The sequence below is a fragment of the Lithobates pipiens genome, unplaced genomic scaffold (genome assembly GCF_037356315.1).
Source record: "Lithobates pipiens isolate NorthernLeopardFrog02 unplaced genomic scaffold, aLitPip1_a1.2 Scaffold_18, whole genome shotgun sequence".
Classification (NCBI taxonomy): domain Eukaryota; kingdom Metazoa; phylum Chordata; class Amphibia; order Anura; family Ranidae; genus Lithobates; species Lithobates pipiens.
Genome location: NW_027507758.1, coordinates 347,689,325 through 347,714,563, shown reverse-complemented (window position 1 = coordinate 347,714,563; position 25,239 = coordinate 347,689,325). Strand labels below are relative to the sequence as shown.

Below are 25,239 nucleotides of genomic sequence, written 5' to 3'. Positions count from 1 at the left end.
ACATATATCGTATAAAGTATCCAACAATATACACAAAAAGTACAGCAAAAAACAGGTATGGCTACTTACCAGTGACTTTATGGGCAGTTATAAGCATTCGTCACGACAGGCATCACCCCCACCTGCCTCCCCCGTGGCAAACATGGGGGATTTGTGAGGATGATTTATTTAGGTAGCTAATAAGTGTGCGTGTGTGTGTGTGTAAGGTTAGGTTTCATTAATGGGCCCGGAAAGATGAGGGAGAAAAAAGAAAAGCAGGGTGATGACAGAAGGAAGATGTTAAGAAAGGGGGGAAAGAGGGGAGGGAAGGTTGGGAAATTAAAAAGGGAGGGGCGCGCTGTAACATTAAACCCTCTAGTGCAGTGGTCATCAACCCTGTCCTCAGGGCCCACTAACAGGCCAGGTTTTATGTATTACCTTGGGGAGATGCAGACTAGAATACTGCAGTCAATGAGCAGCAAATTATATCACCTGTGATGTATTTCAGTTATCTTGCAAACCTGGCCTGTTAGTGCGCCCTGAGAACAGGGTTGATTACCACTGCTCTTGTGTGATATTTTAGGTATGTCTCTCATTAGATGTTCATTCACTATCTGGTGGCCTTACACCCCTTTCCCCTCCCTCCCTCCCTCCCTCCCTCCCTCCCTCCCTCCCTCCCTCCCTCCCTCCCTCCCTCCCTCCCTTCCCCTCCCTCCCTTTCCCCTCCCTCCCTTTCCCCTCCCTCCCTTTCCCCTCCCTCCCTCCCTTTCCCCTCCCTCCCTCCCTTTCCCCTCCCTCCCTCCCTTTCCCCTCCCTCCCTCCCTCCCTCCCTTTCCCCTCCCTCCCTCCCTTTCCCCTCCCTCTCCCCTCCCTCCCTTTCCCCTCCCTCCCTTTCCCCTCCCTCCCTCCCTCCCTTTCCCCTCCCTCCCTCCCTTTCCCCTCCCTCCCTCCCTTTCCCCTCCCTCCCTCCCTTTCCCCTCCCTCCCTCCCTCCCTCCCTCCCTTTCCCCTCCCTCCCTTTCCCCTCCCTCCCTCCCTTCCTCCCTCCCTTCCTCCCTCCCTCCCTTTCCCCTCCCTCCCTCCCTCCCTCTCCCCTCCCTCCCTTTCCCCTCCCTCCCTCTCTCCCTCCCTCCCTCCCTCCCTTTCCCCTCCCTCCCTCCCTCCCTTTCCCCTCCCTCCCTCCCTCCCTCCCTTTCCCCTCCCTCCCTCCCTCCCTTTCCCCTCCCTCCCTCTCCCCTCCCTCCCTTTCCCCTCCCTCCCTCTCCCCTCCCTCCCTTTCCCCTCCCTCCCTTTCCCCTCCCTCCCTTTCCCCTCCCTCCCTCCCTTCCTCCCTCCCTCCCTCCCTCCCTTTCCCCTCCCTCCCTCCCTTTCCCCTCCCTCCCTCCCTCTCCCCTCCCTCCCTCCCTCCCTCTCCCCTCCCTCCCTCTCCCCTCCCTCCCTCCCTCCCTCTCCCCTCCCTCCCTCCCTTCCTTTCCCCTCCCTCCCTCCCTTCCCTCCCTCCCTTCCCTCCCTCCCTCCCTTTTTCCCCTCCCTCTCTCCCTCCCTTTTTCCCCTCCCTCTCTCCCTCCCTTTTTCATTACTGTTTGATATATACTGTTTACCTTTTTTATAGATTTATCTTCCTGAAGGAGCAGTCCCTTGATCACGAAACTGTTCAGGATTGCATAAATCTGTGAGCAAATTCTATAACCCTTAACCTGTTTAGAAGTCTACAAGTATCTGATTACTGTATCGATCTTCCCTCATTTTGAATTTTTGTGTTGCACATGATTTTATATGTACTAAACTAATATTTTATTATAAAGTTTGAACCTCTGAGGGTCTAGTAGGACAGCTTCAGCAACTGCCCCTATTCCCTTATTTGCTTAATAACACAATAATGATGGAACCCTCTAATGGCAATCTCGGTAAGCTTCAATATTGCCAGAATACCATTCTCTGTGATATGTAATATCACGTATAATACACATCAGACTGAAAATAAAACCTAAAATTACTGCAAACTTTGCAGGGATGGTGGATACCCGTTCCACAGATATTTGGCAATGGACTGTCAGTAAAGCAGTGGACGGTGTCCACTGCATATCTGCTGCTTATTAGTGCGGTTTACCTATGCCCACCAGTGCAGCCTCATTAGTGCCCACCAGTTCAGCGTATCCGGTGCAGTCTCACCAGTGCAGCTCATCTTTGCCTACCAGTGCGGTCTCATCAGTGAGGTCTCACCAGTACAGCTTATCAGTGCCAATCAGCTGATTGACATTCTCAGTTCCTTGGATACCTTTTTGTATCCCTTTACTGTTTTATACAGTTCAACTACCTTTCCCCGCAGATCCTTTGACAATTCTTTTGCTTTCCCCATGACTCAGAATCCAGAAACGTCAGTGCAGCACTGGATGAAAGATGCAAGGGTCTGTCAGGAGTCCAGAAACTTATTGACCTTTTATACACGCACACATTTATTACAAGCAAACAGATCACAGGTGAGGATGGTTACCTTTTAATAACCATTCAAACCCCTTTGTGTCAACTTGTGTGCATGTTATCAGGCCAAAATCACCAGGGGATGTAAACTTTTGATCAGGATCATTAGGGTAGTTTTTGTTGTTATGATTTAAAGAGTAAACACAGTTGATTGGTAATAAATGGCTTCAACTAAACATGAGTAAAAAAGGTTTTTGGGTTATCAATCATATTCCTTCATATAATCTGAAAAATTACCAAGAAATTATAAATTCTGTCAGGGGATGTAAACTTATTATCACAACTGTGTGTGTGTGTGTGTGTATATATATATATATATATATATGTGTATGTATATGTGTATATATATATATATATATATATATATATATAATTTTGTTTTTAGTTACTGACCTATGATATTTTTACATCCAAATACCTCCCCCTTCCCCCACACTCATCTACAGTTTTATAAAACTGAATTCTGTGTAGATGGCTTCTTTAAAGCCTGTGCACGCTTGGTTGGGTATACAGAAAACAATTTTACGCATTGATTTTTAAAGCCAGAAACATGGTGGTGAAAGGGACTTCAGAATGCATTAAATCTTGCTCAAGGGCAGGGGCTAGCAAGGATGTCATTCACAAATAGAAAGTAGATCAATGTGAAGGGATAGTGAATGTTAAGAAAGGCATACTACTTTGACGAATTTTATATATTTGTAAGTGTTAGAGGGCTACCTAAACATAGAGTTGAGATGTTTCATATGAAAGAAAATATAATTGAAATCTTGCTAGAATGTGCTGTATTTTTAGACCTATTACAACTAAATAGGTCTAAAATTCTGATGTAATGAAGAGTGATCTTTCCTTTTAGATAACTGACAGGCACCCTGACTTGTAATCCTCTTATATCTATATAGTCATGGACAGATCTCTTGATATCCTTGAACAGGAAAAGGACCCACAGTTTTCTCTGAAATAAACTGACTAAAGAAGTTGGCATGCATCTGTATTCTATATATATTAACAATCGGATTTTGATTAAACATATTTAAAATGATAAAGCAAGTGAAAACAGCACTGATAAAAAATTATGAGACTCTTTAAATGTCATATTTAGTGGCACAACTAATGTAAAATTTAATAGTGGTGATATTGCGCTGTCAAGTATCAATATATCAAGAAAGGTGAATAAAGTAAATATGTATACATAAACATCCAATAGCATAGAATATAAATACACATAGAAATGAATATGTGCAAAGATAAATTGCAATAATGTGCAAAGTGACCACACTCGTGCCAACCAAATAAATGTGCAGTAGTTAACCACTTTCAGACCGGACCATTTTGCTGGTCAAAGACCAGACCACTTTTTGCGATTCGGCACTGCGTCACTTTAACTGACAATTGCGCGGTCATGCGACGTGGCTCCCAAACAAAATTGACGTCCTTTTTTTCCCACAAATAGAGCTTTCTTTTGGTGGTATTTGATCACCCCTGCGGTTTTTATTTTTTGCGCTATAAACAAAAATAGAGCGACGATTTTTAAAAAAACGCATTATTTTTTACTTTTTGTTATAATAAATATCCCCCAAAAATATATAAAAAAAACATTTTTTTCCCTCAGTTTAGGCAGATACATATTCTTCTACATATTTTTGGTAAAAAAATCGCAATAAGCGATTATTGATTGGTTTGCGCAAAAGTTATAGTATTTACAAAGTAGGGATAGTTTTATAGCATTTTTATTAATAAATTTTTTTTTTTTTTTTACTAGTAATGGCGGCAATCAGCGATTTTTATTGTGACTGCGACATTGTGGGGGACCCATCGGACATTTTTGACACATTTTTGAGACCATTGTCATTTATACAGTAATCACTGCTATATAAATGCAGTGATTCCTGTGTAAATGACACTGGCAGTGAAGGGGTTAACCAGTGGGTGGCAGTATAGGCGTTAAGTGTTCCTAGGGGTGTGTTACTAACTGTGGGGGGGTTGGGCTTTCATTTAGTGAACACTGATCTCTGCTCCAATCACATGGAGCAGAGATCAGCGTCACTAGTTGCTAGGCAGAATGGAGAAATGTTGTTTACAACGGCATTTCTTCATTCGGCCGATCCGTGAGACGATCGCGGGGACGCGGCGATCGAGTCCGTGGGTCCTGCGACCGAACTCACGGGGGCCCCGACCAGCGATGGCAGGGCGGCAAATTTAAAGGGACGTACATGTACGCCCATTTGCCTGCCCGTGCCATTCTGTCGACGTACATCGTCGTGCGCTGGTTGGCAAGTGGTTAATATGTAACACAATATAGTTCAGTTACAGACACAGCAGTGTCAGATGAGGTAAAGAAATAGGTCACTTTTCAATTACATCTCTTCCAACCAACAAATAAAGTGACTGGTGTCTATTCCTTATAGTGGTTGTGACAACTCTCTAGCAGCTCACCTTACTGCTGTAAGGTAACAGCACAAGATTAATGGGACTTTCGCTAGGGGTCCAGGTATCTCTGCCTGCCTCCAGGGGTGTTTTTAGTAGTACACACAACCTGTAGATCTCTAGGATCAGGAAAAATTCCTCTATAGGGATCCTGGGAGTCCCACCCGATCTGCTCAGTATTAATATATAAGGAAGGAATCTCCAATAGCGTAGTCCATATTTCTAAAGGATTTATTAAAAAGCAACTAATTTATTCACTTTTGATCAGTGAAAACACAAAATCCATGTGCACCAAGCTCATCCTCCTGCCTCACTTCCAGTATGCCTGTCGCCCAATCCTTATGTGCATCATCACACCCACATGGCTTAATTTTTTCATCTGTGAACATAGAACCGATTTGACCTGTCAAAAAGCTTCAATTTTGTCTGTTTAGTCCAAAGGGTATTCTACCAGAAGCATTGTGGCTTGTCAATATGCATTTTAGCACATTTCATTCTGGCTTTTGCATATTTTTTTCTTTTAACGGTGAATTCCTTCTGCAGTAATCTTCATTTGATCCTACTGTTAAGCCTAGTAGCTTTTTCCTGGTTGAATGGGGAAAAAAAAACTGTCCGCTGTTCTAATTACAGCCATCTCCCTTGCTGAGCTGTTGTGTTCTGACAGTGGGACGCCCCCCCCTCCCCCAGAACAACTCCGATCAGTGCTCTCAGCTGGTTCAGGTGCTGGTTTTCCAGCATGCTTGTCCGACAGAAGCTTGCCAAAGGGCCGGCTTTTGTCGGACTGGCGGCCATGCACACAGGCTGAATGTCGGACGTTTTTTATTAAACCGGCCAATGTCACCCAACATTCTTCGCGTGTGTATGGGGCTTTACTGAAAAAGAGTCAGATGGTGTGATCAGGCACTAATGTACCTTGACCTTGGAATTCAGCTTGTATCCCTCTAGAAGATTTCCTTGGCCCTTTGTCTAACATGCACACTCTCCTTGCGACTACATCCATTGAAGTTGATTTCACTCCAGTGATCGCTAAATTGGAACTTCACCCAAAAGGGAATGTGGGCTTTTCTGCATCCTCCCCCCTACTCTACCACTTTTTTAGACCCTTTTTTTGGGGGGGAGCTAGTATCTGGTTTGGACAGGTACCTTGCTCCCTCTTCCATTCAGGACCTGTGATGTGTCCAGCCTTCTGGGATACATCACAGGTCCCAGAAGCCTGCAGAACCATTCACAAATTGCAGTGCGGCTTGTACATCTGCAGCGGAAAGCCAGCTGTGATGCCGCTAGGAGTCAGAGCTGACTTTCCTTTGTAAACATGCCAGTGCTAGGGACCTGAAGACTAGCAAAGAACTGGCCTAGGTGAGGTAAGCTCTGGATCCCTAGACACGCAAGTGTCCTTTTATTAACAGTCAGCAGCTACACTATTTGTAGCTGCTGACTTTTTTTCTTTGAGGTGATTGAAGATCTTCTTTAACCACTTGTTGTCCGCCCACCATCAAATGATGGAGGAGTGGTGCGGCTCTCGTTCAGGGATGACGTATGACAGTGTCCCAGACTGGCTGCTCTTGCATGCCTGTTGGGGCACATAATGATTGTGGATGGGCTCCTAGGACACAGGGTGCCCCCGATCTCACTAAAGAGCTGATGACGCGGCTCTTTAACCAAGTGATCATGTGTGTCCAATCTCAGCCGCTCACATGTAAATGCGAAAGTGCCATTTTATCGGCTCTCCTCGCCTCACACTGACAGAGCCAATCAGTGGTATCTCCTCACAAGGGAGACCAGGACAGGTAATCGGGGCAATTGTCATTCAAAGTAGGAGTGCTGAAAATTGGCCTGGGCAGGAAGGGGGAAGGAAAAAACATATTTTTCATAATCAAACATTTGATATTATACATTGTTTCTCACCATATATGTAATGGTGTATATTTACCATGTATGATGATGGAGAAAAAGATGAACATGTCCTGCAGCCAGAGATTACTTTGAGATTACTTTGATATTGGTGATCCTAAAGCCTCCTTGTGCTGTCTCTACATCCTGTAGGACGGGCCCCACCTCCAAAGCACTTATAAGAGACCACTCTTAAGGGGGGACAAGGAGGAGAGCAAGCGAGCACCTGCGATACATAGCAGCGTTAATGTTTTTACAGTAAGAATTCAGAAAGTTTATTTTGCTGTTGGGTAGTTACCAGACTAGATGACCACCAACCAAATGAATAAATCAATTGATTATTTTTTTAACTGTAAATAGCTTTTTATTTTTGACCCCTAGTGGTTAATAGAATAATTTAAATATATAATCAATATAATTTGAGAAAAATTGAATAACCTGTATGTTCATTGTGAATGTATTGCATTATTATAAAAAAATTTGAAAAATTAGATTATATATTATATTATATTATATTATGTGAGAATTGATGGTGAAAGAAGGGAAGGGGGAACCAGAGTTGGTTAAAGAATTGGACAGGTGCTAATTATTTGTGATGGAAATCGTTATGCGTATCTTTAAAAAAGTGAATGTGATGTCAATTAATACAAGAGAAATTCTAAATCGGTGATAAAAATCTGTGTGAAATGTAATCGATAAACGTAATCAAGATAAAGTTACTAAATGTAATGTGTACATGTGAAATATTCAGTGTAATCATTGATAGAAATTATACACAAATTGGTGCAAAAAACATTAAAAACCGAACCAAGCAAGACGCACCAAAAAAAAAGTTATATTGCAAAAACCCCAAGTAATTACCTTAGGCCATGGAGAAATTGGTCATGAACCACAGTGAAGATTATAAGGCAAATCTATAGTACGGATAACAGGACTCAAGTAGTTTTCAAGCATCTGTATCTATTTAAAAATTAAAAGTTCAAACAGAATGGAACTTCTATGTAGTTGTTCAAAGGCATGAAGGCTTCAAATTAGCTCTCTCAGGATCACTTCAGGATCCACAGGAGGACAGATCAAATTAAAAGAAAATTTATCAATATTGAACAAAAATATTTCACAGATAAAGGAGACACAGTTTTGGAGGGACAAAACTGCTTTTTAGGAAGGAAAGGCATACACATTGAATATCAGTAATATATATTTGAATAGACCACATGAATTCCGAGAACAATCTCTACCAAAGAAATCCAGTAGCACCTTTCAATTAAATCTCTCCTCTTCGGCCCGTGGCCGAGATCATCTGAATCGAGCCCAGAGCTGACAGAAAAGAAGCCGGAACAATAGAGGCTCCTTTTGAACAAGAAAATAAAAAACGGAAAGTCAATACAGATTCAGACTATGCACAGAATGCTAGTTCCAATGAACACCATTCATCCTCATTGGGACGTGAACCAAGATATAATACAGGGCAGGGAGCATCAGATTTGTCACTTTAGGATGCATCAGACATGCATTACCACAAAAGACTAATCTAAACACAGGGGAAAGTTCACCCCATGCAAACAAAGGAGGGAAGGGATAGGAACCGTATGTGGTTCAGATTCAACAAAATCATTGAATGTCGTAAACCTATCTTCACTTCCCTTTACACAAGCAAAAATCCAGGTACTATCAAAAGGCCTGAGTTTTTTACACCACCAAAACTTCGATCTTCTTGAATTAGTTACGGACCTACATTTGTTCTCTCGTATACTAATGCTAAAATGCCAATGTGAAAAAAGCAATATAGACCTTGACACTACTGATTGGTCCAAGTACAGCATGAGAGAATTTAAAGCATTACGTGATCTGACTCTCCTTTTTCAGGAAAGAAATACGAATGACCTGATTGATCAACTAGACAGTGACAAGTTATTTTGAGGAAGTTAATGCAGAATCCCATTACTTTATTTAAAAAAAATAATTTCCATCATCCAATACAAATCTGAGCATTGCCACCTTTTTGAAACTGACAGTTAGGATTTTTTGGAAGCTTTCCTGTAAGAATACTTCCTCTAATCTGTCCTTGGAAGAAAACCAAGCTTTACGTTCTCTACGTAACAATGAATCAATTGCAGTCAAGCCATTGGATAAGTGGGAAATGTCCTAATAGACAATTCCCGCCTACAAGTCGATGTGAAAAAATATTTTAGACAATTTAAATTTTGGTATCGAGCCATCCCAGTCAGGCTCATAGACAAATACAACAAGAATTTTACAATATTGTGGATCGAGCCTACGACGGTGGTGCCATTTGTAAAGCTCTTTTTGAATTCATTAGGACCAAGCATCCCAAGGTACCTACTTTTTATAGTCTACCCAAAATTCATAAGAATCCTACTGCACCCACAGGGAGACCCATTGTCTCTGGCAATGGAGGTATTTCAGAAAACTTGAGTAGAGTCATTGATTCTTATCTATAACCTTATGTCGTGTCTTTGCCCTCCTTTATCAAGGACACCATACACTTTTTGCAAACAATTGACGAACTTACGATTTCCAAGGACTCTATTCTCTATTGATGTTGAAGTTCTGTACAGTTCCATCCCCATTCCTGAGGTTTTGGAGGCTGTGCAGAGTCCTACAAGGATCAAGACACAATGGGGCTCTAAATGAGTTCATTCTAAATGGATTGGACTATGTCCTTAATCCATAATTTCTCATTTCATGGTTCCCACTACCTCTAGGTACAGGATGTAGAGATGGGGACCTGCTCTGCCCCATCCTACGCCAATCAGTACCTGGGGGACTAGGAACAATACCTCTTATATGGCGAGGACTTTGAGTATCTGGGCCATGTTTCCACGTGGCTCAGGTACAGTGATGACGTCTGTCATATTGGAAGGATCGGAAGACACTCTTAAGGAGTGCTTTCATAAAATCAACATCAACCACTACAATTTAAAATTCACAATGGCATATGATAGTTTTTCTTTATCGTACATCATGGGACACAGGGCCTTAAAATGGAAGTAAACCCTGATGGGTTCACTTCCTCTTTGTTTCCCTGCGAAGGTAAAGCATGATGGGCTACTATGCATGGCATAGTGGCCCATTATGTGTCACTTGACACAGGAGCCAGCGATGTCACCGCTGTCCCCTCTTCCACGGAGCGTCCATCTTCTTTCCGGATATCGTGGCTCCGGCACTGTGATTGGCCGGAGCTGCGATGATGTCATTCTAGCGCATGCACACGGGTGCCGCCACTAACTGCATATCGCCGTTAGCAGTGGCATGCTCAGTGCTCCTGCACACCGCTGTCTGTGGCGCATGCGCTGTAGACAGCAGTGCCTGTCTTTTTGCAAACTGGACCTACAGGTAAGCCTTAATCTAGGCTTACCTGTAGGTCATAGTGGTCTGTAAGGGTTTACAACAACCTTAAGTAATTAATGGGTTATGGGTCACCTTCAGGTGTTGACACTGGTATACCCAATTAAGGAAGTTCACTCCCTATAAAACCCCTCCTCCTTCCAGGAGCACATCAGTTTTTTCGCCAGTGTCTAAGGTGTTGATCACAAGTGAAGATGTATCCGTGCTGGATTTAAAAAACCTCCACAACCGGATCCATCCATGCCACTGTGGCCACAGGATGGTACTCAGGCCTCACATAGAATGAGGTTTTGCCTGTAAAGCTTCTCTTTGAGGGCTGGACCCTAGGAACCAGGACTCTCTTTGGGCTTGCTACATTACCTAAAGTTGTCCTGTGGGGTGCTATACAGGTCCAAAGGAGTGGAACACCTATTAAAAGGGACCCGGCCTTTGAAGGTTTAACTACGCTGCCCACCGTGATGGGTGAAATTTGGATCTGTTTTTCAGCAGTATACTGCAGCAAGGAAAAGGTAAGAGAAAAGCATAGGAACTGCAAAGGTCACCTATGACTTTTCTTTCAATATGCAGTACTGTAATGCCTTAAAACTCCTCTAGCGGGAATACGAATGCATATACCCTATGAATCTGTGCTAAACTTACAGCGTGTGTCCTAGTAGCTGGAGGGTGTTCTCCTCTCCACCTAATTGGGGAAACCAAAGTGGACGGAGGGGTACATGTACTATGATACATTACATTTGTAACAGCTATAAATCAATTTAATATGCACTGACGAACTGCTTAAGGTATCCCCTCCCCTGCCCGCCGCTCACCCACATCCTACACCCCCCCCCCCCCCCCCAGAGGTGCACTCTGGCTAAAAGACATTTACTTACCTGTTGAAATGTTATCAAGTGGATGTATACACTAGAATGTATATAGCCGATTATCCCACCGCATGGCGTCTGCAGCCTCTTCTCCTGGTCTCAGACCGAAACCATCCACGCACATGGCTGAAGTTTTTACGTTAAAAGGAGGGTCGGGGAAGGGGTGTGGCTTAAGTGGTTGGCACGGTGTGCGGACTCGGCATCCTTTGAAAGCACTCGGTGCATAGACAATCAGGCCTGAGGGGAGAAAAACAAACTGTGTGCTCTGAGAACTAAAGTCTAACAGAGCAGCTGAAGCAAGGCTGTAATAGGACACAGGAGCGCTGGCGCACGTGAGGGGTGTACACAGGCATTTTGAGTATAAGAAAAGACATTATTGTTTAGCATCAGATTAATCTATGCTGCCACTGTTTTTTCTACTATTGCTCAACATATCGAAAGTTCTTATAGTACTTCTGCTTTTGTGCTTAGCACTATGCCTTCCAACATAACTACTAAGGCACCAAAAGTTCCACCCCAAGCGCTTGGAACTCCAGCCATGCCTCCACACTGTCATCCTCTCCGGAGATACAGATATGGCAAGCCAGGTTGAGTCTTTGGAACCGATTGGGGGTGCAACTGCTTCTCTCACTTCAGCCCCTGTATACGTGACTGAAGGTGCATTTTCCTCTGCCCTGCAGGGCTTAGAAGGAAAATTAGCAGCTTTAACCGCATCCTCCATCCAAAGGGATAGGAAGTGTGCTACATCCCCTTCCCCACCTCAAACCCTTTACCAAAGGAACAGTGGGCACAGGATGAGGTATTACCCTCAGGCGATCACGTAGAAAAATAAGCCAATTTTTCTTTTGCGGAGGAAACAATTGATGAACCTTATGCAACCTCACAATCTGAGAGATTGATGGTACAAACTCTTACGGAGATGGTTCATTCCACATTCATGCTACCCCTAACAGTCAGTTGAAAGTTTGGTCCCTTCCTTAGGTTCTTTAAAACCTTTACAGCTTTTTCATACATTACCAGAAAAGCTTATTTATGCTGAATGGGATCATCCGAATAAGCATTTTTTTTCCCTCCAAAGAGTTTATCCGTTCTCTATCCCATGGAGGAGAAATTCACAAAAGATGGAAATTACCAGAAATAGGTGCTGCGATTTCCAGCATCATTTGTCCAGTAGACGATACACAAATGCTTAAAGATGAGAAGTTTTTTATTTTTTTGTTAAAATTCTATTTTTCCTGGCAGGTAAGGTAATTACTAAGGTAATTACTTGGGGTTTTTGCAATCGCACCCCCCCCCCCCTTTTTTCTGTGTTGATTGGTTTTGTGTATTTTGCACCAACTAATTTGTGTATCATTTATATCAATGATTACACTGAATATTTCACATGTACACATTACATTTATTTAGTAATTTTTTCTTGAGTATTACGTTGCCCCCCCCCCTTCCCTTTTCACCATCAATTTTCAAACTATTATACTATATAATCTTATTATTTTTCAATTTTTTTTTTTACAATAATGCAACACATTCACAATGAACATACAAACACTTTATTCAGTTTTTCTCACGTTATATTAATTGATTATGTATTTAAATTACTCCATTAACCCGTAGGGGTCAAAAATAAAAAGCTATTCAGTTAATGAATAAATAAAAAAATTAATGAATTGATTTATTCATATGGTGGTCATCTAGTCTCTGGTAAATACCCAACAGCAAAATAAACGTTCTGAATTCTTATTGTAAAAACATTAAGGTTGCTATATATCACAGGTGCTTGCTTGCTCTCCTCCTTGTCCCCTTGGCAGTCCAAGAGAGTGGTCTTTTGTAAGTTCTTTGGAGGTGGGGCCCGTCCTAAATGTAGATGTAGAGACAACACAAGGAGGCTTCAGGATCACCAAGATCAAATTTTAAAGTAATCTCTGGCTGCAGGACATGTTCATGTTTTTCTCCATCATAAATGGTAAATATACACCATTACATATAAGGTGAGACACAATCTATAATCATAAATGTTTGATTATGAAAAATGTTTTTTTTCCTTCTCCCACATAGAACATAAACCCCCCAGCCCCCCGCCCCTCCCCCAAGAAGACCGCAATTAGAAGGGTCAAAATGCGTAGGGGTATCATGTGGATGCCCACGTTGTAGTAATATGTAAACAAGTTCCATATAATGTGTGTTTTTATCATGAATGATGGGTAATGTTTTCATGTCAATGCCAGAGCTAATTTTTTTACAACTTCATGAATTTGCAAATCACTTTTTGATCTAATAAAAGATTTTTCATTAAATTAAATACATTCATTGTCTAATATTTTTCTTAGCTGCTAAAAATCCAGTGAGGGAATTTTCCATTTTGTATAATGTCTTGGGGTGTGCAGCTCACATGTGTTATTCCATTTTATAAGATTTTTAATGTTTGCAACTGTAGTCACAGGAACATCAAGCTGCTTGGAAGTGTTGTTCTAACCTTTACATTTGTTGTACTGGTCTATAATTTACTTTGTGATCTCCTCAGAGAACTGTCCTTTCTCTTGTTTATTGTGGTACACACAATGATAAAAAACACCAGAGAGATTGACTACTTTTCTCCATTTAAATGGGCTTGCTGACTGATTATAATATTGAAAAAATGTAATTCTAATTACAGAAAGTTTGAAATATTATCTAAGTGTTTATAATGGTTTCAGCAAATCTGTTCAGGCCATTTTAGAATATCTTTCTAGAATAAGTAGTAATTATCTCGTCACACTTTATTTACTTTGCTCAAACTTATATATATATATATATATATATATATATATATATATATATATATATATATATAATAAAAAAAATTATATTATATTATTTTTTTTGGGGGGGGGGCGGGGTCTATAATATTGTGGCAAAGCAGTACCCTTTATACCTTTTACTTTTTACTTTTTTTTGGCTTGCACTTTTCTTTTAAATTTGGCACTGCACTTTCTTGTATGTGAACACTCTTATGCTTAAAAGCCTCATAGCTGTATATCTTAGGCATTGTTGTTTCTGACTGCTAGCCTCAAGATTTGCAGTGAGATTTGGTAATATAGCTACTGTGCTGCTCACTGCTGTCCTTGCTAGAGGCTCTGGCATATGGGGGGGGGGGGGGGGGGGAATCCTTCCCTCTACCAAGATGGTTGCCTCAGCACATAGAAGTGCTGAATATGGCATGATATAACAGTATTGCAGAATAGAGCAGCTTTTTGACACAACTTTCAAAGTTAATTTCCTTTTTAATATAGGATGTGCACAACTCTACAATTTTGACAACTGCTATGACATTATTTATCTGTGTTCATATTTTTTATTTTTTTTAGGTAAATGGTGTTGATCTCAGAACAGCCACTCACGAACAAGCAGCTACAGCTTTGAAAAATGCTGGCCAAACTGTGACTATTATTGCACAATACCGTCCTGAAGGTATGCAAGCTTTTCATTTTTTTTTTCCTTCTTCCTTGCATGTGTCATGTGAAATACATAGTATGTTTATAGATGGCAGATGCATGGGTTATATGTTTTATGTGGTACATTTGAACAATTAGATCAATACAGTTCTTTTAAAGTTTAATAAAAATAGTACCCTTTTTCTGGATTACTTTGTGGTGATATTTTACAACAGTTTTCGTGCAGGTTTCCTCTACTTTGTGTTAGACCTCTATTAGATTGGGTACAAACTCATCAATACCGCCCAATCTAACAGAAGTCTATGGCAAAGTGCAGGTAACCCTCACGAAAGCTGCGGGTACACTGCCCTGCAGCCAAGCAGTACCTCATCAGTGTTAGCCCAGGTGCACACTGACAGCGGGAATGGAATCGTGCAAGTTCATCTGAACTCGCACAATTTTATTCCCGCATGTCAGTCCCAACTTCGGGAGCGATTTCTGGGACATCTGTGCAAGTTGCACAGCAACTACTTTTGGAATTCGGTAAGGTGCCGCAAATGAGGCTTCACACAGATTCGGACGGTGCAATTGCCGTTGATCTGGCATGCGATTTGACATGTCAAATCGCATGCCAAATCACTTCAATGTGAACCTAGGCTTAAAGTGCCCTTCAGAAAATAATGCACTACTCTCTTCACAATGCAGATCTATAGACATTTGTATTTATTTTACTAGAAAATATTATATAAGGTTGAATGAGTTAACGTTTAATATTTTTGGGACTTCTGAAACAGCTGGGTTATACAAGTAATATTGCAAGAAGCAATGTACATTTTGTGAATTTGTGTGTATTTCTTCTAGATTTGTGCAGTAATACATTGTAAAACTTTGCCTTTAAAATGGTAGTTAAAGTCTAAAAAAATTTTTTTAAAAGTTTCCCCCTGCAAGGCAATATCATAAAGTGCTAGTATGTATCACACATTACGAAAAACTTCCCTTAAAACAAAGCCCTCCAACGGTGGGCTGTTACCGCTGCAGAGGCTTCCATCTTCACTCGGTCTTCCTTCTGGGTCACGGGCCTTCTGATGGATCTGCGATGATGTCACTCCTGCTAATGCACACGGGAGTCCAGGCTGCGGCGCACACAGCTCTGAAGGAATAGTACAGGTGTACTGTTCCTTAAGAGCGCATGTGCTGGTGATGTCACTGGCTGCTGCTCGCTAGCATGTCTCCTAAACGTGCATGTTTAGGAGATATTCTTTTACCTACTGGTCATCTTTAGTCCTCATGCACACAGGGTGTTTTTATGGTTGCTTTCACCAGCGTCCGATGATTTCACCTTAAAACCCCTCTCCATGTTGTTCTATGGCCTCATGTGCACACAAGCTTTTAGGAGCTGTAAGTGACATAGGCAACCAAGGCCAGGGCGTTCTGAAGTCCAGTGTTACAGCTGTAAAAACGCCTAATGTTGCTAAACGCGGCTTAACGCTGGATACAGCGTTAATCTTTTTTTTTACATTTATGATTCCCTATGAGAGCCATCTTAACTGATCCGACTTTCAGCCCATTGATTTGAATGGAAGTTGCATCCAAGTCGGATCATCATGATATGACTTGTGGTGCGACTTCTGCTCTGAGGATCTTGAAGAGGAACCCCTTGCCCCCCAAGATCTACACCAGGCCCTTTGAGTCTGGTACGACTATTGAAAGCAAACCCCACCCCAAAATGGAAAAAAAAATGCGTGAGGCCCCCCAAAATCCATACCAGACCTTATCCATGCATCCCCCCCCACCTCTTGGACCATACCAGGCCACACGTCCTCAATATAATCGATTTATAATAAACCAATCTAAAATAACTGTCGGAATGACAACTCCTAAAGTGAAAATGCAAAACGTCTATCAATAGTGCCAACTTTCATGTGCTTAAATTCCCTTAGAAAATGCTCCACAAACTCCATGCAAATAAGACTTGCTACCTCCAACCAGAGCTCTTCCATGTGTGCACTCCCAGCATGAATAACGATGAGGCCAACTCCCTGTTGTCCCCGTTCACAAACTCCCAAATGCAAGGATAAACCGATACAGAATCATAGTGAAACCTGTTTATTTCTTTCCATAAGACCAGAAGGTACAAAAAGTTCTATACTTGCATGTAAAAAATGCCTTAGCCAGCACTGGCAGTTTCCAGCAGTGTTTTTATGCCTTTCCAGGCGGCCACATATGAGGTATATACTTACAGTTCAGGGCCAGTGTCTGGGATGCTGGTTTCAGTTTCAAATAGTTTTTCTCATTCGTTCATTGACAGACACAGCCTTCTTATTCAGAACCATAGGGTTATATTGCCTCTGTTAGGCGTAGGACTAGGCATAAAAAAAAAAACTTGGCCACACCCATGGGCCATCCTCAGACAATATATAACCCCCTCCCTGCTCTAGGCATTGAGTTTTTTTCTGCCTAGTCTAGAGTAAGGACCTGGTTCCCTGCTGGGATCTCTAGTCCTGGGAATTTTTGTTTTTGTTTTCTTTTTCCTGGATTTTTTTTCCGGTGCGATCTACAATCAACTGCCGAACTGGGCAACGGCCTGGATACTTAGGTCCAGAGGGTCACCCTAGTCTGGCCAGCGAGCACGTGCAGATCTCAGCTAGCGCTAGGTCGGCCCCGACAGCCCCACTGGACAGCATGTGAACGGCTCTTGGCCTGTGTTTTGCAGCATTCCTCATTGCCAACAGCCCCCCCACTTAGTTGGCGAGGAGGATCTGTCTGGGAGTGTTACCCGCGCACTTCACTGGAGCGTTAAGTAGGGGGCCCCGCCTCTCCTTCCCTGGAGGGGTGGGGGGCGCGTGTACTCCCTAGGATGGTCGGTCCCTCCGGGGTTCTCCTCCATCCCTCCTCCCCTTTCCCCTCCTTTCCTCCCTGGGGAAGGCCTAGGCTTTATGGACACACTGTCTTCCCCCCTCCACCCTTGGGTTTGCTACTGGAGGGTATCCCATGGGCCCACCTGCTGCATTTTGGGACCCAGGAGGCGAGTGACAGGACATCCACATTCGGGTGACTGGGAGGCTGAGGGGGTGGCCCCAGAGTAGGCGGCGGAGCCCACCATTGTCCGTTTGGGATCCAGGGGCCACGCACTTGAATGTAGCTAAAGACTTTGGCTGCAGTTCTGTGGCCTACCAGCCAGGCACCTGGTGAGAGGCCCCGGGCCCGGCTTCAGAGGCCGCCGCTTCCATAATTTGGGCCACGGTGTTGCAGCCTACAGATGGATCGGTCTGGTCCCCGCGCTCGCGGTAGGCAGGCAAAAATTTAGGCCTACCAGCCTTGTGCCGAATGGGGGGCCCCGGGGCCGGCTGCAGAGGCTGCGCCGCTCCTGTAATTTAGGCCGCGACTTGCGGCAGACTGATCGATCCGGTCCCCCTGCTCGCGGCAGAAGGCCAGAAATTTAGGCCTCGATTTTTGTGACCTACTAGGCCACAGCTCTTGAGACCTGCTGAGCCTGGTGGCCGCCTATTGTGAGGGGGCGCAGGTCGCGACTTGTGGCAGACTGATCTATCCGGTCCCCCTGCTCGCGGCAGAAGGCCAGAAATTTAGGCCGCGATTTTTGCGACCTACTAGGCCACAGCTCTTGAGACCTGCTGAGCCTGGTGGTCGCCTACTGTGAGAGGCCGTGGATCGGTGCCCCCTGTGAGGGGCCGCGGGTCTGTCGAGGGTCTTCGGTCTGTGTTCCCTGTGCTGGGCCTCGGTTAAAGAGTGCTGGTTTTCACACTTGCATCTGTGCTGGAACCTTTTTTCAAGATGGGGATGCAGCGGTGGCTGCGGTGGCTGCGGCAGCGGGCCGGTATCCCTTTTGGATAAGCGGTTTTGCGCGGCGAAGGCGTCCTTTTCCCTCTTATCCTGACAAACTTGTCCATGAGGACTAGGAGTGTCCAATGTGGTTTTTGTGTTTCTAAGAACACTTGCCGTGAGGTACCCCTTTGGGGAGTCCCTCTTTTAGTAGTGGATTGTTCCACCAGAAGTGGCCCCCCTCCCCCCATCTCTAGGCTGCTCAAGGCAACCATGGTTCCAATAGAGTAATCTCTGGCTTCTAAAGGTCCAGCTGACATACCTGGAGGGGGAGCAGAATTCTGTCTTTGCTGCATTTGGCGGGCCTGTTGGTCCAGGTGCTACAGTTGTCTGCTATGCCGCTTGACCAGTTAACCTGGTTGCTGAAACATGTATTTTGGGGGGAGACCCTGAATGACATTGCGTCGCATCTTGATCTTGTCCAGTTACAAGATAGTTTTCCGGCTGTGTTCCTCCAAAGAGTTTTTTTTTTTTTTGCTTCCAAGGGTGGACTGCTGGCTGTTCTCCGTGGGGGGCTGTGCAAGCCCCATTTCTGTAGAGTGTGATGGTCCCGGTTCCTGTGCTGAGAACAGTTTTGGGGGTTTTATGCAAACCTGTTCAGTCTACATGATGGTTTGAATGGTACATCTAATTCTGGACCTCAAGGCCTTGGCCTGCCATGTGGGGGGTACATTAGTTAAGGATGGAGTCCGTCCTTCATCATGGGGACTTTCTGACTTCTATCAGCATCACAAATGCTACTTAAGCATTTTGTCATGTGCCTGACTCCTGCACTTCCTCCGTTTTTTTGCTGTGGGTGCAGAGCATTATGAGCGTGTGGTGTTGCCCCTTTTGGTCTGGCCGCTGCTCCTCGGGTGTTCATGAGGTATTGGCCCCGGATCTGCCGTGGTTACGTCGGTGTAGGTTTGCGATCCTGTACTGCCTGGACAATCTTCTTCTCCGACTCATCGACTACTTTGGGGAGCAACATAATTCTTATACAAACCTTGACTGATTTCAGTGGAATCTATACTATCGAAAGTGTGCTGCGCCCTGCCAGATTGTTGGATTAATCTGAGCCTGACACAGGCTTCAGCACTGACCAGTGTGTTTTTTCTCCTAGACAATACATCTGAAAGTTTCAGACTGCGTTTATTTATTTTTTTAATTTACTGTCTGGCAGGTGGGCTCCTCTGCAGATCTGCATTGTGGGTGTTAGGTCCAATGGTAACTATTTTTTTGAGGCAATTCCATTTGCACAGGTTCATACAAGCTCCCTTCGAGGAGATCCTGGCATAATGGGACAAATACCCAAGGACTCTGGACAATCGGCTTTGGCTCAGTCAGGAAACTAAAGTCTCCCTAGTCTGGCTTCACTCTCCGATTCTTCGGTGTGGTAAATCCTTTCTCCCCTTATATTGAACAGGATGACCACCAATGCCAGTCTGTCCAGGTGGGGAGAGGTCCTGGGACTAAGCGCTGCTCAGGGTGATTGAATGTTGGTGGAATCCGGACTACCGAGTAAGAACCTGGAACTTCATGCAAACAGACTAGCTCTGGATCATGGACGGATTGTCTTTTTTTTTTTTTTTTTTTTTTTTTATCCAGAAAAAAACTTTATTCAATAGTATACACATACAGTCCATATAAATACAGTCAGTGCAAAACAATGCAGTACAGTGCAGAGTAGCCCGAGAACATACAGTACATGAGAACATTCGAGTCCCCCCCCTCCCTCCAATCTATAATACAGTAATGTTAATAATCGTTACATACATCAAAACATCAGTCCGCAGCCATGCAGATAGAGATATATGTAAATTGCAGCGCCTAAAGCACCCCTGGTCCGAGCAGCCGGTCCATGACTAAATCATCCGGGGCAAGACCCGGAGCATCCAGCCACGGCCCCCATAGTTTTTCAAATTTATCAGGGCAACCTCTATGCTGATAGACCATTTTTTCCATTCTCAGCGTATTACCAACAGTGGTGGTCCGCTCCCGGACCGATGGAGGTGAGTCAGATTTCCAGTGGAGCATTATCAACTTGCGGGCAAGAAAGAGCGCCCTGGTCAGGGCCTCTCTAGTGTGCGATTTCCCACTCCAACTCATCCAGCAAGTTCAGAATGCAACACAGAGGATCCCAGGGGACTGATACCCGAAACACCGTGCTCAGGGTGCTCGTCACCCCCCTCCAATAAATATGAAGTTTGGGGCATCGCCACGGCATGTGTATTAAGTCACCTTGATCCCTTTCACATCTGGTACATACCGGTGTCGGTGTAAGGCCCATAGAGTGTAGCCTATGGAGAGTATAGTAAATTCTCAGTATGGTGTACAGTTGGGTAAGTCTGTGCGTCACATTCAGCGAGCATACTGCCACCAATTGCAACACCTCCTCCCACTGCTCATCCTCCAGGGGCCCCACATCTAATTCCCATTTCCTTTTAACCGTCAGGGGGTGTTTCAACAAGAATCTGCTTAAAAGTGTAGCATAACTCTGCGAGATAAATCCTTTCGAGTTGTCGGCTGATTTAAGCTGGGAAACAAAAGGCAATCCCTCCAGCTGCCAATCCGAAACCTTTGATTGGGCCAGAAAGGCATGCCTAAGTTGCATATAATAAAAGTACATATGTGTCGGGAGTTGATATCTTGATCTCAGGTTATCGAAGGGTAACAGTTGACCATTACTGATTATCTACGTAAGATAAAACACCCCCCTCCTCTGCCACCTCTCCTTATGCTGCAGCTTTGCTAATTCAGGATACGACTCATTAGCCCATATAGGGCTATATTCACTGATTCCCGTAGCTCCCTGCAAATACTTGGTTTTGTTCCATATTTTCTGTATTAAGCTATATGTGGGGAAACTTTTTTGGGGGGGTTTGCCAAAGGCCAGAGCTTCCAGGGCGGTCGGAACAGATCTCCCACCCACCGTGTGCAGCATGATGGCCTCAGAAGCGCTAGGGACTCTGCCAGTGGGGTCACCCTCAGGGACCATAGTGCCTATTAAATGTTGTAGTTGAGAGGCTAAATAGTATAGCCAGGGGTTCGGCAGCGCAAGCCCCCCCGTCCCCCTTTGGGCGTTGGAGATGCTCTAATTTAATCCTAGGGAGTCGGCCTTTCCATATTAGCTCGCGGAATATTGAGTTCACTATCCTAAAGGTCTTCAGCGGGATCACCACTGGAGAGTTGTGCAACATGTATAACAGTTGGGGCATAAGAATCATTTTAATAAGATTCACCTTTCCTGCAGCTGACATACACAGCAAATTCCAAATCTTAGTCCTGGTGCGAAACCTGGTCAGCAACGGTGCAATGTTTAACGCAACATTGTCTCTGATCCGCGGTGTCACCTGTATCCCCAGATATTTAAACTTTAGGGCGATTAGGGATCTCTCCCACCCGCCCCCCCCTGCTGTAGTTGTGGCTCATCTATTGGTATAAGTGCGGATTTGGACCAATTTATCTTAAGACCAGCGAACTCCCCAAAACGGGTCACTGTATCTAATGTATTATCCAGAGACTGTTAAGTCCCCCAGTAAAATCATGGTATCATCTGCATAAAGCATCACCTTTTCCTGTCTATCCCCATAGCAGAAACCCGTGATGCCTCTGTGCTCCCTGATCCTAATGGCCAGTGGTTCTATTGCCAGGGCAAACAGCAGGGGAGATAAAGGGCACCCCTGCCGAGTGCCTCGACCAAGACAGAATGGCAAGGACAGCCTACTGGCCTCCCTAATGGCCGCGCTCGGGTGGTAATAAAGCAGCCGTACCCATGATATGTACCCAGCACCAAAGCCAAAACGCCTCAGTATCTCCCAAAGATATGGCCACTCCACACTATCAAATGCTTTCATAGCATCAAGGGACAGGAGAGCTCTCTTGCCCACATTGTCAGCCACTGACTGTATATTAAGGAACAATCTCCGGAGATTCACTGTCGTTGACTTATTTGGCATAAACCCTGCCTGGTCTACGTGTATCACCGAGGAGATTACTTTATTTAAACGGAGCGCTAGTACCTTGGCCAAAATTTTAATATCAGATTGCAACAGGGAGATCGGCCTGTAAGAGGCCGGGTCTACCGGGTCTTTATCAGATTTCAAAATTAAAACAATAATTGCTTCAGACATAGAGGGGGGCAGAGTCTCCACCCCCCTGGCAGCCTTGAACACGTTCAGCAGTTTGGGGAGCAATATCTCAGAAAAGTGCTTGTAGATTTCAATGGGGATCCCATCTCCCCCCGGGGCCTTACAATTGGGGAACCCCGCCACTGCAGTCTGTAACTCCTCAAGGGTGAGTGGGGCGTCCAATGTCGCACACTGGGACTCCGAAAGTTGTGGGAATGGTATTTCATCTAAATAGGCCTTCAGCTCCTCAGAACCATACTGTGAGGATGGGCAGTATAAGTCCTCATAATATGCAGCTAGGGTCTGTATCACTCCATCAGGGGAGTGAACCATTTTCCCCTCCTTCGTGCGTATACTGCCAATAACCGGAGATCTCTGCTCAGAGTTAGCTATCCTGGCCAAGAGCCTACCCGTGACCTCACCCTCCTCAAAGAAAGCTGCCCTCGAGAAAAATCTTTCTTTTTTTCCCGCAGAGGCCAATAGGCGGTCATGCGCTGATTGAGCTGACTGCCAAGCCCCCTTCGCGGCCTCTGTTGGGTCCTGAATATATTGCACCTCCAGAGAATGTACCTGTGCCTCAAGTGCCTCCCTGAGAGACGCCGACCGCCTCTTAACCTTAGTAACCTTACTGAGCAGCCGTCTCAGAAATGCCTTAAACTCTTCCCATTCAGTAAGTATTGATAATGCATCAGGCTGCTGAGTGAAAAACTCTCGGATGCTTCCCTCCGTCACCTCGGGTGTTATAAAAAGCTGAAGCCAAAAGGCATTAAATTTCCAGGGGGCCCTAGAAAGGGAGGAAGGTTGGGTGACTAGCAAATTGACCACTAAGTACGAGTGATCCAAAACACATCTAGGTTTATAAGTAACATCCAGGACTGAAGGGAGCATGGTTGAGTTCCCCACCGCCAAGTCTATCCTGGACAAAGACCCATGAGTTTTTGAGAAACAGGAGAATTGTTTACTAAATGTATTACGCTGCCTCCATAGGTCCACCCAGCCCACCTCCTGCAACAATCTGGCCAGAGGAGTTAACTTCGGAGGGCTATGTGTCCCCAGAGCCGGATGTTTATCCAAACCCGCATTTAACCAACTGTTAAAGTCCCCCACTATCAGTAACTGGAGGTCCGGGCGCTCCCCTAAAAATTCTAGGAGCAGCCGGAGCACCCGTGCGTCAAAGGGAGGAGGTATATACACACAAGCCAGTACACAGTGCAAAAGACCAATACGACAATGTAAAAATACAAATCTCCCTTCCGAATCTATTTTGGAGGCATATTCCTGATAATCCAGGGACCTATGTATCACCACACTCACCCCCCGGGAAAAGGAGGTGTGAGTGGAGTGGTACGCCCAGCCAATCCACGAATATCTCAGACAGCCCCTGGTGGCACCGGTAAGGTGCGTTTCCTGTAGACATAAAACAGCAGGGTAAAACTTCTTTAAACAAGTAAATATCATGGTGCGCTTAAGAGGGGAGTTCAGGCCCCTAATATTCCACGAAACTACTGCAACACCCGCCATCATGGAGGGAAGAGTGTAAGCCAGACAGGACCCCCAAACCCCCTTGGTAGTAGGTAGCCCTTAGGGGTGGGGAAGGTAGAAATCGGGTAAAACGTCATGTCCTCAGGACTTCCTTCAGGACAAGCAAACTAGTAAAGTTATTCGGACTGCATGATGATCCATACTGTATGTTGTAATAAGGCACATTGGGACTGACAGGCGGCGTGGGGGGTCGATGACCCCCCAAAATCACCTTCAACGTAATGCCGCCAAACAGTCTGCACAGATTCAGGTCTCCAGACCAACTCAGCCAACAGGGCAAACTTGTTCGTTACAGTGCGGCCTAACTGGCGGCCAACTTTGGGGTCCAGCATTTTCCCAAAAAATGAAAAATACTGCCCCGAAAAAGAAAACTCTTAGAGAAAGGGGTGGTCGTAGAATTGAAAGTCACAGATAAGATCCTCACTCTGTAATAAAATCACAGCTTTCCCCGGCAGTAGGGAAAAATTAAAGAAGAAACGGAGTGGGGGGGAGCCCCCCAAGATGATGTAGGGCCATCAAAAGAAGGTGGGTCAAACAAGAGTCCCCACAAAGGAATACACACCATGTGCCTAGGCAGTCTATCGGGCCTTAACTGTTTTAGTGGTCGCATACCTTCACAGCGATGTCAATCACCAGCAGCATGCACCCTGTGACGTCTCAGGGCTTGCTCATTGTGATCCAACCAGGCTGCTGCATCTTTAGCCGACTCAAAGAATTGTGCATGTCCTTCCGCTGTCACACGTAACTTGGCTGGGTAAAGCATGGCATATGGCAGTTGCAGAGCTCTCAGGCGTCTCTTCACCTCCCCGAACTTTGCCCTGGCCCGCTGAACTTCAGCTGAAAAGTCCGGGTAGAATGAAACCCTGACCCCATTGAATTTGACGTTTTCACGTTCCCTTGCACATTTCAGGATCGCCTCTCTGTCCCTGTAGTGTAGCATCTTGGCCAGCATGGACCTGGGGGGGCACCCTGTGGGGGGGGTCTGCCCAGCACTCTGTGGGCCCTCTCCACTGTAAAGAACAGGGAGAACGAATCACGGCCAAAGATATCCACCAGTCGGTTTTCCACGAATAATGTGGGGTCCTTACCCTCTGACTTCTCAGGTAGACCTACAATGCGGACATTGTTTCTGCATAAGCGATTTTCCGTGTCCTCAGCTCTGTTGTATGTCTTGTGCCATGCGGTGCGCTGCCCTGGCCTCACTAGCAAGGGGGGTAGCTTATCCTCTATATCACTCATCCGCTCTCCACCGCCATCGCCCTCTCTCTAAGTTTTTGCAAATCTTGTCTGAGAAATGAGACTTCTTCCCTCAAGCCCCCCAAACTGCTCCTTC

General features: G+C 44.9%; 1 protein-coding gene across 22 annotated transcripts in view; it reads left to right on the top strand.

The window, feature by feature from the left end:
• The window catches only part of DLG1 (discs large MAGUK scaffold protein 1), a 530,809-nt gene that overhangs the window by 323,261 nt on the left and 182,309 nt on the right, over positions 1–25,239 (top strand). For all 22 annotated transcript variants that reach the window (XM_077487456.1, XM_077487444.1, XM_077487440.1 and 19 more), the window contains one exon: positions 14,350–14,452. In XM_077487456.1, coding sequence (XP_077343582.1) covers positions 14,350–14,452 — 103 coding nt within the window. The remainder of the gene's footprint in view (positions 1–14,349; positions 14,453–25,239) is intronic.